The sequence below is a fragment of the Alligator sinensis genome, unplaced genomic scaffold (genome assembly GCF_000455745.1).
Source record: "Alligator sinensis unplaced genomic scaffold, ASM45574v1 scaffold1097_1, whole genome shotgun sequence".
In the NCBI taxonomy this organism is placed as follows: domain Eukaryota; kingdom Metazoa; phylum Chordata; order Crocodylia; family Alligatoridae; genus Alligator; species Alligator sinensis.
In genome coordinates, this window is record NW_005841950.1 from 2,312,482 (window position 1) to 2,324,628 (window position 12,147).

The 12,147-nt window shown below is 48.2% G+C and overlaps 1 protein-coding gene, 1 long non-coding RNA gene and 1 pseudogene across 2 annotated transcripts in view; 2 read left to right on the plus strand and 1 right to left on the minus strand.

Moving 5' to 3' along the window:
* The first annotated feature begins 35 nt into the window (after positions 1-35).
* Positions 36-2,120, plus strand: LOC102369630 (annotated as a pseudogene).
* Positions 2,121-3,975: 1,855 nt separating this feature from the next.
* On the minus strand, positions 3,976-6,489 carry LOC112549720. Its single transcript, XR_003093229.1, has 4 exons — positions 6,407-6,489; positions 5,955-6,173; positions 4,742-4,834; positions 3,976-4,660 (listed from the first exon to the last, which is right to left on the minus strand). It is a non-coding gene; the product is annotated as an uncharacterized LOC112549720 (long non-coding RNA).
* Positions 6,270-12,147, plus strand: part of LOC102378444 (E3 ubiquitin-protein ligase TRIM11-like) — a 7,927-nt gene continuing 2,049 nt past the window's right edge. Inside the window, exons 1-5 of the mRNA XM_006020274.3 lie at positions 6,270-6,782; positions 8,796-8,891; positions 9,307-9,537; positions 10,423-10,445; positions 11,221-11,336. Of these exons, the coding sequence (XP_006020336.1) occupies positions 6,363-6,782; positions 8,796-8,891; positions 9,307-9,537; positions 10,423-10,445; positions 11,221-11,336 (886 nt within the window). The 5' untranslated portion in view covers positions 6,270-6,362. The remainder of the gene's footprint in view (positions 6,783-8,795; positions 8,892-9,306; positions 9,538-10,422; positions 10,446-11,220; positions 11,337-12,147) is intronic.

Sequence of the window (12,147 nt, forward strand, 5' to 3'; positions counted from 1 at the left end):
CGTAGGGGGTGGAGTGGAGTCAGATCCACAGCAGCATGGAAGAGGGGGGAACGGGGCTGGACCCAGAGCAGCGGGGAGGGGGGCATGGAGCAGGATGGGACGTGCATTGGCAGGAGAGGGGGGTGTTGCAGAAGGAGGCGTTCTGTCACGTCATTGCCTGGCAGCAGGGTGAATATGGAGAGTTTGTGATCAAGGACCCTGACGAGGTGGCACGGCTGTGAGGCCAGAGGAAATATAAGCCTCAGATGAACTATGACAAGCTGAGCCGGGCACTCAGATACTATTTCAGCAAAAGGATTCTTCACAAGACAAAGGGCAAGAGGTTCACCCACAAGTTCAACTTCAACCAGCTGGTGATACCCAACTACCCATTCATTAACATACAGCCCAAGGGTGTCGTGCCACAGAGTGCCCTGCCTGTTCCCACTGCCTGGTTCCATTTCCCACCTTTAGACAGCCACTCCCCCACCGAGGATGCCCAGCCCAGCCCGTTGCCCACAGGGCTCCTGGTGCCATTCGGCCAAGAACCTTTGAGTGACAGCGGCGAGAGGAAGCCCGATGTGCCTGAGCTGGAGGACGGCTCCTCTGACTGGCAGCGCGGCGTGGATCTCATGGCACCTCGCAATGCAGTGGGCCCCAGAGGCATCAACCCTCAGAAACAATCATGCTGCCTCTCTTCACAAGGCCTAGGGTGTAACTGGATCCTCACAGCCCTTTTGCCATGTCCCCTCTGCCGGGGCGCGGCGGGGTCTTGAATGTCCCGATCTCACCTGCCATGTCCCTGACTCCAACTCTTTTCTCCTATAGCCCCTCGCCAGGTCTCAGCCCTTTCACAGGGAGCAGATGCTTTTCTTTCAACCCTGAAGAGATGAAACATTACCTGCATTCACAAGCCTGCTCTGTCTTCAACTACCACCTGAGCCCGTGGACTTTCTCTCGCTATCCAGGGCTCATGATCGTACCACTACAGTGCCAAATGCCTCCAGAGGAGCAAACCCAGTTCCCCACCAAGGTGCAACCTCCTCCTGTTGGACGCAAAAACAGGGAGAAACTGGAATGCACTGAGTCAGCTGCCCCCCAGCTCACTACCCCTTCCTCCAGGGTGAAGATTGAGCATTTATGGCTCACCAATTCAAGACCACAGTCCTCCAGTTTAGATTCCTGGCCTGACATCAACAACAGGAAGACCAAGTCAGGCCAGAAATAAAGTCAAATGTTACCTAATTTAGTGACAAATTATGGATGTGGCCCACAGGTAGCTGGAAAACAGGGAATATGGGCCCACCAAGCAGCTGGAGTTTGACACCACTACCCTATATGAATCTGCTGTGTACAGCTGCATGGCCACTCATCTCTAAACAGGGCTTTGATCCTTTCTGTGTCTGCTGTGCATGAGTTTGCATAGCCTCTAAAAAGAACATGAGCTTTCCGCACATGCCACTGAGATTCCTTGAAATTTGTCCTTTTATTGGATTTTTTAATTTTTGTTCCATGTGACCAGTTTCTCCCCAGACATGTTGGCCAACTTCATTCTGAGCCTCCCTCCTGCCTTTCCAAATCAGACAGGACAGAGGATATTAACAACAGTATCTCCTACCCATATCAGAAAGGCCAATGCCTGTTTGAAAGAAATCAGGAACAAAAGTGGGGAAAAAATCCCTATTCACCAGGAACAACATTCAGGTGTTTTGTAAGCATGGTTCTTTGGGTAGATGTGATATGTTTTATGCATCTGGAGAGGTTGCCATGGACAGGTTTAACATGGCATCTGACCATGCTTGGCAGTGAAACCATCAGCATGCTGAGTTGCTCTGAGCTACCTGTCTCTGAATCCAGCAGCACTGCTGTGTTTGTGCAGCTGGTAATTAGCTTTGGGTGGAGAACTAAGTTAAATTAACACCATCACTCAACAGTGCCAATTTACCCAGCAGAAATACTGTGTGAAGGTGATTAAACTGCTTCCAGGTTAGTAGGCCACTTGCAGAGGACAGCCCAGCTTGCTTATGGACTCTACTGCTGGGCATAATAAATTTACCATGCAGATGGGGCCAGGGAAACTTTCCCTGATGGATAAATCCCTTGAATCCCTGCCCCAGGGAGGGAAGGTTCCTAAAACATGAGACTAAATGTAACCTAATCCTGGCAGCTGTGGGTGGAGGGCAGACAGTGACAGCAAAGTGAGAGTCCATGAAGTTGCAGGGCAGAAAGGTCTCTGGGGCATTGCTTGGCTTCCCCTTTCATTATTTCTGAGCAGGCAGCAGGCATAGAACTGAAAATGAGCAACTCCAGAACATGAACAGTTTAACAAGGCATGGCCAGACCAGCTGACATTGAGTAATTAACATCATCCCTAGTTTTAAACAACACAGCCCATGCAAATTAAATCACATATACTTAAACCAGCCTAATAACAAATATTACATCAAACAAAGTGCTAACTAAGACAAGCCAAATCAAACTGGAGCAAGGCACAAATGAACAATCTCCACTAAATAAAGTGAGGTGCACTTGATGGAAAACCTTCAGTGAGGGTAAACAGCATCAGGCATAGGCGGCATCAGTTGTCTGCACTCCCCACTTGCTTTCTTTTACCCTTCCTTCTTTCCCATGTGCCGCAGCACAGCACAGCACAAGCACTAATTGAGAAGTGCTTGCAGCACAGCACAGCACAGCACTTTGCACCATGTCCTGGGGAGATTACTGATTTTGGAGGTGCTTCTTGCAGCTCAGCACTACTGCAGATAGGCGCTCCAGGAGTTCATAGCCCCTCTGCCTCTCCTAAAACTCACACTCCCACCTTTCTCTCTCTTCCTGCTTCTGTGATGATGCTTTCCAGGACTTCATGCCTCTGATGCAGTTCATGCCAATTTGTGGTGCAGCCCTTCTCACACTCTGCTTCACTGTCCTTGTGCTGAGGCTGGAAGCAGGAGGACCTGAGTCTCCATCCTGCAGTGGAACATGCAGACAGAACATATAGTCTACGCTCATCTTTTTTTTCCTTCCCCTCTACGTTAACAATGGACTCCCTCACACAGCGGCAATAGCTCACACTTTGCACCTTGTACTCTTGCTGGCATGTCATCCCTGTTGATGTTTGAGCCCAGCAGGTCAGAGGCAGCAGGTAAACAATGGGCAACCATATGCCTCTTTGTGGTCTAGTATTGGCTGTGTGTGTGTGTGTTGGTGGGAGCATAGAGAACTAAAATGACTCTCTTGTCTTACAGACTGGGCAATCTCTTGGCTAGGGACAGACATTCAAAAAGCCTGAGCCTGAAATGATTCAACTTTTGCAGGTTAGTCTATCCTGGCTAGGCTGAACTGGTTTGTAACCACACAAACATCTCCTCTGGACTGAGGAAGTGCAGGCACATTCCTGCAGTGGCTCACTCTAGAAGCTGGGGGCACTACAGCAGCCCTCCCTTTCCAGACATAGTGCTGAACTGAGGGTGGGGGGTGTGGCCAGGCCCTGGCAGGATGCTGCAATTATGGAGGGGTGCCCTCCCTCCCCTGTTGATAATAGAGCATTGAGTTGGGGGGATGTTAAAACCTAGCTCTGAGTTGGCCTCCTGTCACATAGGTTTACACCAGTTTCTGGTTCCTTAAACTGGTTTATATGTAATGTCTGTCCCTAGCCCTTAAGCTAATAACAATGTTGTGATTCCTGAAGGCAACCTTCCAGGTCAGTGATACTGTGATGGTAAAGTATGTGTACATACATATTAAGTACCTGTCAGCTGCACAATAATAGAAGATCCAAGGGCAGTGGGGTAATTCTTGTCATTGACACAGGGCAGCTATTTGCAAAAGTACCTAAATGCTTTAGGAAGCTGAATCCCACTAACGTTCAGCCAATTAAATTCCAATCTATGATCCACAAATAACTTTCGTGCTGAAGTTTTGCACTGTTCAACCAGCTGTAGTTAAAGTGCAGGTAGTACTTTAATGTAGTTAAAGTGGCCAGAATAAGGGTGGGGGAGCAATTGAATCAATTAATATCTAAATCTACAGGAAAACAAGAATTCATGCCTGGCTTTCTCCTCCCTTGGTAAGGTGCAATGAAGATTTGTGGTCCCAGAGAAGCACTGAATAATGTTAATGAACATGACTAATGGTTTCATGTGAGAGACAGGGAGGGGGTGGTATCTTTTATTGGACCAACTGCATAGTTGGATAGAGTGAGACAAGCTTTCAAATGACAGACATCCTTCTTCAGGTGATTTTTTTAGTAATTAATATAGGAGTTTTGTGGCCATGGGCTCTGGTTCCAGATAAGAGTAGAAATATACCTTCTTAAAGTGCAGCAGCAAGTGAGTGACACGTGTTTGACTTTGTATATTCGGTCACCACAAAACCAGAAGCTGCCACATTCTTCTGAAAATAATCCCTCTTAGTCAACAGTGTCTGGCTGCTGGGAAAGAAGCAAAACTGACTGAAGGGATTTAACAGCCCTGGAGTCCTGCTGAGATTTGCAACATGCATCCAAGCACACTGAGATCAAATACTTGCAGCCACATTTTATCTGGCTGCAGATTAGACCATGAAGTGATTTGAATCTTCACAGCTGCATCTCTAGTCTTTGTTCTTTTCCCACCACATCTCTGCTTCCTGAGCTGCTCCCTGGACTCTTGCAGTTCCTTCACTGTCAGCCCCCAAGCCCCTCCTGCAGACAGAATGGTTAAGGGGCCTAAATGCTTTCTGTTGAATTGCCACCCCACCCCACGTCCCCTACACCATTGCCTACCTGTCTTTCTCCCCACATGGAATCCATGACTTCTGGTTGGCCTCCACGGCTGCTGGGTCAAAGAACACATACATCCTGGCCAGCTGGGTTTCACTGGGGGAAATGTTATGGGGGAGAATTCAGACCTAACAAACCTGATGGCGGTAACACAACACTGCCTAGCTCCCTCAGCCCCACCACTGGCTGTTCCCTCACTCTTATTTCATCTTGGCCCTTAGCCTGGGACAACTACAGGGCTGGAACCACCTGGGTATCCTGTAAGGTGACCAGGACAAAGGGTTCTTGACCCTGGGTTCTTGTACAAGTAATGGGGGCTTAGTCCTCAGGGTTGCAATCTATGCCCCATACATTGAAATGGTGGGTTTTTAATTGAAATGGCAGGGTTTTATTTTTCCATCACTTTTATGGTGGGAGGCCTGATCTGGTTTTGGGGATTTTTTTTGGTGAGGGGACCAATCCTTTTTTTTTCCGGCAGAGCCTGCCTGTGGCCAAGGGGCGAGCTGCCAGCAGGCCGAGTAGCCCCTGAGCTGTGGGGATCCCTGAGCCTTTCCTTCACGGCAGTGGTGCCCCCTGGGGCCACCTGGGCAGGACTCCTAGTGGGCTGGGTGCTGCCCCACTTTGGACACAGCATCTGGCCTGATCCAGCTCTTCCTCAACCCCAAGCTGGGGCAGCACCTGGCCCACCACCAGCCTGTTTAGCTGGCCCCAGGGGGCATTACCACCACAGAGGGAAGGACTGGGGTCCCCTGCAGCTCAGGGGTCACTCAGCCAGCTGGCAACTTGTCCCCCGGCCACAGAAGAAGCAGGCAGGCTTCACCAAAAAAATAAAAATAAAAACAAATCAGGCCCCTTGCCACTTCTGCCTTCACCAGGCACCTGCTGAAGCCAGAAGCAGTGAGGGGCCCAATCCTTTTTTTCTCTGAAGCCTGCCCTCTTCTCTTGTGGCTGGTGGGCAAGCTGACTAACAGCTGCAATGCATCATTGCAAGCTAAACTACATCAGGATGTAGTTTAGTTTGCAACAATGCAGACTCATTTTAACCCCCCAAAACTCTTCCATGTGTACAAAGCCACACAAAATGACATTTTTGTCATGTGCACATGGTAATGGTGTCACATGTACAAGTGCCCCCTGATCGGGGCTGTTTTTACTGAACCAGATTCCCAATACTTTTACTGAGGTCCCACCCGAGCAGATCCATGTGGGTTCTTACCTTAGCAAGCAGTTGTTTGTTCCGGTCAAGGTGTTTTCAACAGCACTTCTTCAGGCCCTGATCCTGCACAGGGCAATCACTGATTGCAATGGCAGGCTGAGCAAGAGAAAAGTGAGACAGTGTTGGCTGGATTGGAGCTTTAGGATTTTTATAACAGAACCAGTTGTCCTATTAGCTGTGGCTTAAGTCAGTTCTTCTCTGTGAATTGATGATTGCTGTCTGTAGGCAAAGAGTTAAGAGTTTTCATTAGCAATTCCAGAGCGAAACTGAAACCATGGACTACTGCCAAGCCAGCAGAAAACAAGCCTCAGTTTCAGGAAGCAAAACGCCCTTTTGTCTGCTTTGGGTTTAGCAGATTTCTAAACTGAGGAGGACAAAACTAACCCAGTTGGACTCCCCCTCTGAGCCATGGCCACAAGGAACCCTGTAGAAAATCTCCAGGATGACATAACCTGTTTCATCTGCCTGGAGTTCTTCAAGGACCCAGTGATGATCATGGGCTGTGGGCACAGCTTCTGCCGAGCCTGCATCAGCCAGTGCTGGGAGGGAAAGGAAAAAGATGTCTCCTGCCCTCAGTGCAGACTGACCTTTCCACAAAGGAACCTGTGCCCAAACAGGCTGCTGGCAAATTTTGTCAGTATAGCTGAGCAGCTGAAGGCACCGGCAGCCAATGGAGCAGAAGAGCAGTGGATGTGTAAGAAACATGGGGAGGCCTTGAAATTGTTTTGTGATGAAGATCAAATCCTCCTCTGTGTAGTGTGTGAGAGATCCCAGGCTCATCAAGCTCACACTGTGGTTCCCATAAAGGAGGCTGCCCAGGAACACAAGGTAGGTGATTAGTATCTGGGCTAATACGTATAACAGCTTTGGCAGACAAGGTTCTTTGGGTAAATATGACTTTGGAAGTTCATACAAGGTTAATTTTGTCATGTGTTTTCTGGTATGCTCCATTTCTCTCTTATTCCACTGTTGGTGGAATTGTTCTGTGAAACCTTCCTTGTATGACAGATGCTGCTCAGTGTATATATTGGTACTGGTTTCTATTGCAATACTAGATTACTATTTCTATTGCAATATTCACTACAAACCCTCTGCATCACAGAAGGACCTAGAGACCCTAAACAAGATCCCATCTTGATAGTTCTGGGCCATGTAGAGCAGCAACATTTGTCTGACCAGACAAGAGAAACAGAGGGGCAGGGACCTAAGTCACAAAGCAAGTCAGAGGCAGAGGTAAGAATAGGTCCCAGGTGTCCCAAGCCCCACTAGATCTTGCTGCCTCCCAGGAACAGCACCTAACACTCAGGCAGCCCTTACAATAGGAGGGAGAGACACCTAGAGAAAAGATCCTCAAGCCCAGCAGGTAAAAGGAGTTTCCCATGGGGGCTTAGAAACTGTTTGTTGCTTGGGTGCTTGGCCCTGATGACTCACTTGCAACAAAGATCTGTATTGTGTTAACAACCCTGTTGATTCTTGCACAGTGCATCAGCTCTATTCAACATATATGTTCCTGCCAAATGCTGCTTTGACTAGGCTTGACCACAGAGAAAGTAATTCCAGGGGATATTAAGGCAAGCCAGGTTGCACTGTGTTACAATGCACTTAACCAGACGACTTGCAAACTAGTTCAATTCACATCTCCCCCTGTGCTCATATAGCACAACCTTGGGGACCTCCCAGAATGCAGTTCTCCTGGCAGCATTGGAAAAATTACTGGAGGGAGGTCCCTAGTAGGGCCGTGCAAAACAGCACTGCTTCGTTTTGACTTCCATTTTGCTGTTTCAAAAGGACAGTGTTTCGTTTTGCTGTTTCAAAGCACTGTTCTGTTTCATTTTGTCAAAACTTTCACTGTTTTGATGCTGTTTCGATGTTTCACTGATAGGCCATCACGTCGTTTCTTTCCTGATTCAAATGAAAGAAGCAGGGATGGTAGCCCCTGCTGAGGCCACAAAGCCTGTCAAGTTTCAAGGAGATAGGTGCAGGGGTTTCTGGGAAACTGCACCTCAACTGTTCAGAGCAAAACTTGTGTCACTTGTAAGTGTGAAGGCACGGGGGGGTGAAAACAGCAGGCATGGTAGCCCCTGCTGAGGCCACACAGCCTGCCAAGTTTCAAGGAGATAGGTGCAGGGGTTTCTGGGAAACTGTACCTCAAGGTGGTGATAAACAAAACTCATGACATATACAACTTTTTATGCTGTTTTTCTGGGGGGTCGCTCCCCCAGAGCACTGGGGTTGGAAGGGACCTCAGGGAAGGATCACAGTTGCTGGCCAGCTACACAGTCAATGTCAGAGCAGTCCATCCCCCCTCCTCTCCTTCCCTCTCCTTACTTTCTGTTTAGCTGCAAGCAAGCCCAGCTTTGAAACTTGAAACTTTTCGAAACTTTCGTTTTGAAGCTGTTTTGTTTAGGAGCTGTTTTGAAGCCTTTCATTTTATTTTGATTTTGCTGTTTCAAGCTTGAAACACGTCGAAACAGCTTCAAAATGAAACCCCCAGCAAAATTTTGCACAGCCCTAGTCCCTAGAAAGCACTACAGCTGGAAGAGCTTAGGGCAGTGACAGGGGCAGCCATTCCCAGCACCCATCAGCATCGCTAGTGGTTTTTCAACTGTTAATGTCAGTTCAGTCCATCCAGTACAGTTACTACAAGGGTCCGGGATGAGGTTCAAGGGCAGATGAAAGTCTCAGCCCATGTACTGATCCCTCATGGCGACAGATTTCTCATGGCTACAGATTTCTCCAAGGAGCTCTGAAGAGCTGGGGTTTAGCTAGGAAAAAATCCGCCTCCCCCTTGCCTTCCAGCTCTCAAAACAAAAAGCATTCAAACCATTTCTGTTTCTTCAGGAGAAAATTCAGGCTCATTTGAAGACTCTTAGGGAAGAGAGAGAAAAGCTCTTGGCATTCAGAATGACTGGAGAGGAGAGAAGCAAGGAATATCTGGTAGGTGCTTATTGCTGCCGGGTGGTAGATGCAGGTGTGTCCCAATGTGTTTTTGGGCCCTTGTCTAGTTCTTCATGATCATGTGATCCATTTGTTGCCCCTGGAATCAGTCTCCATGCAGGACTGAGTCCTTCATCCTACTGTTCAGCATCTTAACTGACAGAGATACCACTGATACCACAGTATTTTCATCATATCAGATTTTAAAACACCCTAGCAGTGATGCTTGAGCAGACTGTGATGATGGGAACTTATTTCTCTTTTAACCATAGTGGATATTTGGGTGTTTCTGTCTGCAAAGAAATTTTCCTGTAGTTTATTCAGCAATGGATTTTTTTGAGTATTTTGGTGTTCCACCTTTCCTTGCCTAACCATTTTTATGATTGCTTTTCATTCTGTGTGTGCTTTTATGAAGAAATGGACAAAAGCTGAGAGGCAGAAAATTCTGTCTGGATTTCAGCATTTGCACCAGTTTCTGAAGGAACAGGAACAGCTCCTGCTGGCCCAGCTGGAAGAGTTGGAGAGGGAGATCGAGACGATACAGAAGGAAAACATCACTAAAATGTCCAAGGAGATTTCCATTCTTAATAACCTAATCAAGGAGATGGAGGGGAAGTGCTTGCAGCCAGCAGATGCATTCCTTCAGGTGGGGCTGATGTAGAAGGATCTCAGAGTCCTGCACAGGGAAGGTGGGAGGTGAGGTGGGGAAAATCCTTGTTTCATAGTTTCATATTTGGTAGGGTTAGAAGGGACCTGAGCAGATCATCAAGTCCGACCCCCTGCCCTGGGCAGGAAAGAGTCCTGGGGTCAAATGACCCCAGCAAGGTGTTCATCTAGCCTCCTCTTAAAGCCCCCCAGGGTAGGAGCCAGCACCCCTTCTCTTGGAAGTTGGTTCCAGATCCTAGCCACCCTGACAGTGAAGTAGCGCCTCCTGATGTCTAGCCTGAATCTACCCTCTGCCAGCTTGTGACCATTATTTCTAGTCACTCCTGGGAGTGCTCGGGGGAACAGGGACTCCCCCAATGCCTGCTGGTCCCCTCTGACTAGTTTATAACAGGCCACTAGATACCTGCTCAGCCTCCTCTTGTGGAGGCTGAACAGGTTCAGGTCTTGTAGCCTCTCCTCGTAGGGCCTGCCCTGCTGCCCCCGATTATGCGGGTGACCCTCCTCTGGACCCTCTCCAAGTTGCCCACATCCCTCCTGAAGTGTGGCGCCCACAACTGGACGCAGTACTCCAACTGCGGCCTGACCAGTGTCATATAGAGGGGGAGGATCACCTCCTTGGACCTGCTCGTTGGAAAAAATTCTTCTTTGCAAGCTTTCAGGTATAAATAACCTTCATCAGGCTGAGGAAGCACCTGCAGCTTGTGTTTCCCTTCCTGGATGGAATGAATAGTCATTTTTTTCTCATTTTATTTATATTTATATTTTTTCTCATAATATTGGATAATTCTTTTCCTGTGATCCTGAGTTCCACATGTGCATGACATATGAGACTCAGACACAGGTCCTCTCTTTCTTTCCCCTCTAGGATGTCAGGAGCACTTCGAGCAGGTATGTGGTTCTCATACCCTCACACTTAGAGATGCTGGGGTGGTTTTGCAGCCAGATCTCCAATGGGCACAACAGCAGAATTGTTGGGACAGGTTGAATTCTGGGTAGAAAACACTCTGGAGAACTTAACCCCTTAAATTGAAGCCTCCTTTTGAATGCTGCTGAAGCACCATATCCATGCGCTAGATCCAGCCTGTAGTGCATAGGTTGCTGAGCCCTGCAGTATGGGGTTGCTAGTCTTCCCATAGTGCTCCACTCTCCTGTGCCCCGCTTTCTAGCATGGTCAGCTGAGAGTAGAGCTTGGAGGCAGCTACACCTGCTGGGGAGTGAGTGAGGGACGAGCAGAGTGATGCAGGATGCCAGAACACCTTTGAAAAAGAAGAACTTTAAAAGCATGTTGCAAATTTTAGGTATTCCTCCCTCCCCTCCACCCCGCCATCAGCAGTTTTCAGGTTGTCCCCTTTTGGGACATCAAGAAATATAGCCACCCTAGCCAGAGGTCTCCCTTGTGGACTAGAGCCCTTCCAGGTAATCTCAACAGAAATCTGGGAATGTACCAGCTGCAAGAGCATGAACTCCCCTTTTACCCTTGGGGTTGCTCTCTCCTGGCCATAGTTAGAAGGATATTATGAGAGTACCCTGCCATTGCCTGTGCTACACAGCCCCTATGGAGGAATTGGCATGTCAGGCCCCATGACAGCAGCAGCTGTCACTAGCAAGGAACAGGAAGGTACTTCTGCCTTAAATAAAACACCATTAAATTGTTTCCCACCAGGTGTGATAGACAGATGTTTCAGCTGCCAGTGGAGATTTCTCCTGAGCTGGAACCAAAAGTCAGGGATGTCTCCTGCAAAAACGTTGCCATAATGGAGATTCTGAGGATGATTAAAGGTACCAAAGGAAATTAAGTGGGGAATTGGGGTGGAGATGCTGTGAATTTGGGAGGAGGTGGGTTCTGGTCAATTAGGTCATGGATAAGTAAATAATAAAAGTGGAACTTTTACAATCAGAAGAAATGTAGCAGAGGTGAAGTATCAGGACATCTCTGTAATTTATTTTTTCCCCGTGAGTCCTGCTAAGATCAATAGTGTACAAAGTACACCAGGTATTGAAGTCTTAGTCTGTTCCTCTCAACCACAGACGTTCAAGGCAAGTGCCCAAGAGCTCTTTTGGCTCTGCAGCTGCAACTGGAGTGAGTCTATGTAAGCACCAGGCTCCATGTCAGCATCCAAGAAGTTGACCCCACATTAAAGATGCTCTTTAATTAAATGAATTGGAGTGTCTCTCAAAGCCTCTTCCCTTCTCTGCCCCCTGCCCAAGAGGACAGGATGAGCTAAGCATACACCTTCACTTTGACCTCCTCTTTTCATCCTGACTGACAGCCTCAAATCCCTTCCTTCTTCCTCTGGCCCCAAAAGCTGAGTGGGGAGGTCCAGAGCCATGTTCTGTAGCAGCCACAGTAGCAGCTCCAAGCAGCCAAGGTGAGGGGCCAAAGGTTGGTTTTCTACTGGACTGTCCCATTTTTAAACACTTCGGGTGTCCCATTGATTTTGTTCCCATTTTCCAAAACTTCTGTAACCTTTTTAGGGCAAACTCAGCATCTGGAGCATCTCTGCTCATTCTCAGGGCCTCAGCCCAGAGAGGCAGCAACCCGACACAGCATCAGAAGCCAGAGGCATGAAACCTTATCTCTGAACTCTTT